Genomic DNA, 6317 nt, shown 5'->3' with positions numbered 1-6317 from the left:
GAGAGCACAATTTGCGGTTCTAAAAATCACCAAGGTGACTGTACAAATCAAATTGGTGAGACAAGGTTGACTGTAAGAACAGAGCCTGTAAATGAAGTGCGGTGAGTGAGATCATTGTAAGAGTAAGAATAGAACCCTATATGCTTTTATACCACAACTCAAGATAAACGATCGTGAAGCTCTGAGAATCGACTCAGCGACGCTACTGTGGGTATGTGAATTCTTTACCTTGACGGGCATGTGCGTTGCGTGCCTCTTTTGACTGTCGGACGAAAAACAAGGTGGTGTTAACCAGTATGCTTCAGTTTCAAGAGAAGATCATCAACTACTAGAGACCACAAAAGAAGGCATAGGACATCCCCTTGAAGACAGCCTTTGACACTTGTTATTTTTACTTCTGTTTCACCAAGAATAGCTGATATTTCTCTATTTATTAGCACTTTCACAACCCGATCAATTTTATTTACACTAAAACCACGATTTCTCAAGGTATTCTGGTTTACTTCCCAAGCAGAGACATGAAATTGGTCTAGGTTTAATCGTCGTTAAAAATCTTCGACCTGTTAGCACGAAAAAATGGTCCGCTATAAAATAATTGATTTATCGTCTGGTGTACCTCAAGGCAGTGTGCTTGGCCCTTTCATCTTTGTAATCAATTATCCGATATGTCCAAAGTGTCAATCAACTACATAGTCGACCCTCAGCACATTGAAGGGGTAGAGTTCTAAAGAAAAAATGCAGCCTACCGAAGTAATTTAAAACCTTTTATTTTAACACTCTGTTTAGCAGAGTTTGTGCTTGTAGCAATGTGTACCTTTCTAAAAATACCAAATCCGTGACTGTCATTCCTGGCAGTTATAGCCGTCTGATCAGCATTCTAGCTTCTTTTTCTTGCATAACGTAATACTTGGCTACAAACGGTAGGTTCCAATTCCTAATAGGGTAATTGATCTTGAATGGACCTATTTAGCGCTTTTTAACACCACCACTCGCACTCCTGCTCAATTTACTCGTCATTTATAAATAATATGTGGTGATGTTACTATTTATTGGAAAGTACCACCTTTTTTCTACATTATCAGTACTTTAAAAATGTATAATTGATGAAACTTTTATTAAATATATCGTTTTTTGCCAAAGCCTTTTTTTGATCTTGAATGGACCCAACATGATCTTGAATTGGACCTATTTTTGATTTTGAAATGGACCTAAATTAGGATTGTCATAGTTTCTTCCATGTAAATGAACAAAATAATAACAAAGAATTTTTTTTTAATAGTACAACTATACTACTGTTATTTATTAATAGGACACAAGGTTGAACAGCTTTTACCTTTCTTATACTCTGTTAGAAAGGTATGAAAGTCGGTTGAAAAATTTGAAATCGGTCACAGTCACCGAGGGTCTTGTTTTTATGTCAGCCCAATAATTGAACAATGTTTCAGTGACTTGATATGCGTTGTGTATGTATCTGTGTGTGACATTTGTATATTGGGAATTTATTATTACCTGTTGTTCAGATATGGTTGAAACGATTTCCACGTCATAAAAAAATTATGTCGCCTATTAGTTTCAAAAATTTAAACCATTCATTAAAAATATGTAATATAACTTGTATTAAACGTAGTTTATCAAGTACAGTGGGGTTCGAGTTTTTATTTAGTGACTACATATTTCGAAAGGTCAGACTTTTACTGACGTAGGACTACGTCTTACTGCAAAGCATCTAAAGGTTTGCGACAGCCTCTGTCGAACATTTTGAATGTAAAACCGTCGCAATCGTGAAAAATTCGTTAATTAGTGGTAATTATTCAATTTTTGACACATTTATATGCAATTTTTTCAGTTAAAAAAAGGTCTAGATTTTGCCACGGTTTCGATTTTGGCAACATAGGCGACACGCATTTGTTGTCAAATTTGAAATCATACTGTAAATGGTGCTTGAAAAAATTAGACTTGGTAATTCTACTAGGTTTAAAGGTAAGCTTAGATACTAGGTTTTAATTTTAAATGATAGTCGATGAAGAACTGTACCAGATAGAAAATAGGAAGTTTCAAAAATGAATATTTCAGATCTCAGAGTCACTCAATTCCGGTGGACAAGGAGGTATTAATTTTGTCACAAGTCAGAGGGGAGAGGTGCTTAAAGAAAACTTTACATCCCCCAAGAAAAAAATCAGAGGGGTTGTGTATAAGATACGACCACGGATGATGTAGTACAACGTTAGTACGGTTGCATGATTTTGAATAAATATTTTACTAAACTGATTTTTAATCTATCTGTCAATCGACCAAAAGGTGATGTGAAGTCAACCTGCTTACTTATCGGCGGAATATAAGGCCTTTGCAAAATATTTTTTGTGTAAGTTTTTGTTTTTGTGTAAGTTTTTGTCACCCACCCCCCCCCCCCCCTTTGGAAATTGACTTGAAAAATCGTGTGGCTAAAAAAAATTTGGAGGATATGAGTATAAAATCAATTGTCCGTGGGCTCTACAGCCTGAAAAACTCGAAAAATGAGTGTACTTAACACTTCTAGCACGAAACAGAAATAGAAATTCGAATTCGGAGTTTCCGAAAATCGTCCAAAAAAAATTCTCTCGTTTTTGCCTTTTTTCGTACATTTTTGCATGGAAAATAATAACGTATATACGTATATATTAAAAGCAAGAACAGATTTGGTTTTCACGCTGAAACTGCTTCAAACCCATGTTTTTTGCTCGATTAAAAAATTCACTTTGTCCCCCCCCTTTAGTGGCCCAACACCGGAAGGACAAAAACTTTATAAAATATTTGTAATGGCCTAATTTTACTTTATTCTGAGCCTCATAATTATTTTAACTAAACTAGAAAATTATCAAATACAATATTATTTTTTTAGGCATATCCAGTTCGAAAATGGTCCAGATATTGATCCAAATTTTATATTTTTTGCACCATATTTTTATCCAGGCCTTTATCTAATTTCTAAATCCTCCATTGACACACAGATGATTTTATTGCCAAACCGGGTAATTTTGTAGGGCGGTTGGGCATCACAAAGTTTCACGAGGGTGAGGAAGTTGGCGTTCTTAACCATCAGAAGTGGCTGCTTCTTTTTACTCAGACGAGTCTGATTTTGTGACTACAGGATCCGGTTGAATTTTATTGACCTTAGGGTTTTCGGTCAGCGCGCTAAAGGTGTTTTGAAGCTTTGGTATATGCTTGATTAACGTGTTTAAACTATTTCTCATCTGAGTTTTGTCAAAACTTAAACTTACAGCAAAACTTTTTGCTGTATTTATATGCAAAATACAGGGCGTTATTTGTCCATGAAAAAAATTTTGATTCCAACCATTTTTACGATGTTGCCCGTAGTTAACTATCTAGCAGGGATAACCACTTTAAATAGAGTTTGGAATATTAGCTTCGAATTCTCAATTCGAAGTTCCAATATTAGAGTTTCCTATACAATAAAGCTATATATAAATCTTCAGAATTGTATTCTCAAATAACTTGTTTCATTCTTCTGTGCATTACTTTTAATGATACAAGAATTGTCCCGTTTAGCATAATTTGGGAATTTTTTTACATAGGGCGAATAAATTGGGAAAATTTTGCTCTACTTATATAGATTACTTATATAGATTATATAGATTGCACTTTTGCTTCGTGCTAAAACAAATACGTAAAATCCAATTGAAAAATTTAAGTGTAACTTGTTTTGTGCTAAACGCAAATGAAGCAAAAATAGCTCTTTTTTAAGGGGCATAGTACCTTTTACACCATATTTTTTGCCTAATTTCAAATAATTTTTTCTCGATAACGCGAAAGGCAAATTGAATCGGGTTTTTTGCATTTGAAACATTGCATTTTATACTAATATTTGCAATTTTGTTTTCATAAGGGAACCTCTTCCCCTTGCCCCTACGGCTCCTTGAAGATAGTCGTTCAAAAAAACCATGAATTGTGGTACCATGGATTGGCGCTGGGGGGGCTTATCCGAATTGAAAAATTCCAAACCGAGATGAAAGAACATTAAATTATCTCGTGTTTGATCCATCCTTTTTTAGAATTCGAACACACAACAAAATGGCGGACATTGAAACATAAAAGTATGGTTTTTAAGCGAAAAAATTGACTTTAAACATTTCTAAAAAATTCAAAAATTACAATATCAAGAAAAGGATGGGTCAAACACTAGATAATTTTGTTGGCTTTCAACCAAAAAAAGAATCATAAGAATTGCTTGAGCCGTTCTTGAGATATTTATGGTACCGACTTTCAAAACCTGGTTTCGAGAAAAACAACGCTGAAGTTTTTACTCGTTGTTTAATCGCTCCAGACATGCGCGGTACAAATAGCTGTAACTTTGTCAATATTTGGAATTCATGCAAACGACTTCAAACACATATGGTCAAAATGTTAATCTTTCGAAATAATCAATAAAAAAATTTAGGTTTTAAAAAATTGAAAAGGTACTATGCCCCCTTAACAGAAGGCAGTTAGTATCCCTCTTATCTTTTGATCCATCTTATCTTTTAATCAATGATGGTTAAAATTTTTGTACAATACTGATTTTGTACAAATTAAGTTTATATTATTTTAAGCATAAAATGACATATGTTAGCTAACTAATTAGGAAGACTTTTTAGTTTCAAAACTAGAGGCTACAATGTACAAACACTATGAAGCAACTACGAAAAAGGATGAGTGATAGTTAGTTTTATCAATATAATTAAGTTTTTATTTAGGCTATAAATCAAGCCTACTTTCAATATCCCGTGCTTATAGATTAATTATAAACGGAGATACTATAGTGACAACAAGCAGTTTTATGGAATATACAACGGCGTGTTCGTTGGTGGTAGGCAATGATAGCTACCGGCAGTGATGTCTCGGAGCGCAAAACTAGGTCCATTCTAAAATCAATACTAGGTCCATTCAAGATCAAAAAAGGGGGTTAACATTTTTAAGAAATTTGAAGATTTTACTAGTTTTACTGAATTTTTAAATACCTAAATTGAAATTACACATATTTTAGCATCATTTTAAGAGTATTGTTTTATTTCAAACCAGAAGGGTTCCGGGTAGTAACAGTTTGAAAATACTCTATGGTGACTGCCAAAACGCTGAAAAACAGCTACTTTTAAATAAGCGGCAATAAAGTGGTTTTGGCTATAATTTTAATTTAATTTTAATATATTTACGTTCAGAAATGATTAAAGATAAACATAAAAGCTAAATACAGTACAAAGACTTGATAATTATATCCTAAAATTCTTATTTAAAAATAGGTCCATTCAAGATCAGAATTCGACTAGGTCCATTTCAAAATCATTTACCCTAATCAAAAGAAAAGTCACATTGATCTAAACGGAAACTTTTGGACGAAAATGTTTACAATCACTTACTCGTAGTAGCAGTTATCGTACCACCATCCTACACCCACCTCTGCGGCACAATAATGACCCTTTCCACCTTTGTCAAAGGTTGAGAACGTCATTCCATTGTGTTCTGTAAAATCACGATACGCAGAGTACCCCGCAACAAATTGTCCAACCAGAAGCCGATACAGGTTAAGCTCACTGCCCACAGCAAAACGGCTAAATCGAGCCGACCGTGAGGACCCATCTTTAAGCGTGGTAAGCACCAGCAGTTCGTGGTCGAAAAACCTCGTGATCTGATGCATCTTTTCCAAACCCAACCAAAACTGGCCCTGCAAATCTCCGAAACCGTTTTTGAAATCGGCCCAGGATCTGTTGAAGGACAGGTCACCATTGAATCGTCGATGAATTACGGTCCAACCGCCACCTTCGACGTTGTTCTCGCAATAGGCCGGAAACGGTGCGATCGAAGACACCGTTGGATTGAGCAGATAGACCCCATCCATGCCGGTTGCAACGTCCCGGCAAGAGGAAATTGCTCCGCGCACTAAAAAAATTGGTTTTATTATTTTTATTACAAAAATTTCATTGCCAGTATAACTTACCGAGGTTTTGTTTCCCTTGGACCGTAACATTACCGGTAGCGTTTGCCAAGGTTAAAAGCAGACTGAGCGAAAGTATGCAAAGAAACAACATTTTTACAGATCGTAGAAGCAAATATCATTCTTTTTATACTATTGATTTTATCTAGGAAGATAACGCCTATCTCCGACTAAACAAATTTGCGTTACTTACTAAGAAAAGAACACAATGAATATAGCTACTCTTTAATGGATAAATGATGTAAGTCATGGCTAACCGGCTGGCGCCGGAAGTGCTCATTTCCGAGTGTTGGACTTGACACTTGTAAAGTGCACTACGTAAATAGACGTCTCTTTTTTTTAATAGGGGTAT

The 6317-nt window shown here is 35.1% G+C and overlaps 1 protein-coding gene across 2 annotated transcripts; it reads right to left on the bottom strand.

The window, feature by feature from the left end:
- Positions 1-702: 702 nt before the first annotated feature.
- On the bottom strand, positions 703-5879 carry LOC128745087 (ficolin-1-like). 2 transcript variants are annotated; one of them, XM_053842071.1, is made up of 2 exons: positions 5391-5879; positions 703-934 (listed from the first exon to the last, which is right to left on the bottom strand). In XM_053842071.1, exons 1-2 carry the CDS (start codon positions 5867-5869, stop codon positions 856-858), a joined length of 558 nt encoding a protein of 185 aa, XP_053698046.1. In that variant the 5' UTR covers positions 5870-5879; the 3' UTR covers positions 703-855. The 2 variants fall into 2 exon arrangements, with proteins under 2 accessions (XP_053698046.1, XP_053698047.1); XM_053842072.1 differs by lacking the exon at positions 703-934 and adding an exon at positions 5066-5322.
- Between the last annotated feature and the right edge of the window lie 438 nt (positions 5880-6317).

Source organism: Sabethes cyaneus, chromosome 1 (assembly GCF_943734655.1).
Source record: "Sabethes cyaneus chromosome 1, idSabCyanKW18_F2, whole genome shotgun sequence".
NCBI classification, from domain to species: domain Eukaryota; kingdom Metazoa; phylum Arthropoda; class Insecta; order Diptera; family Culicidae; genus Sabethes; species Sabethes cyaneus.
This window is presented reverse-complemented; position numbering and strand designations above follow the sequence as displayed.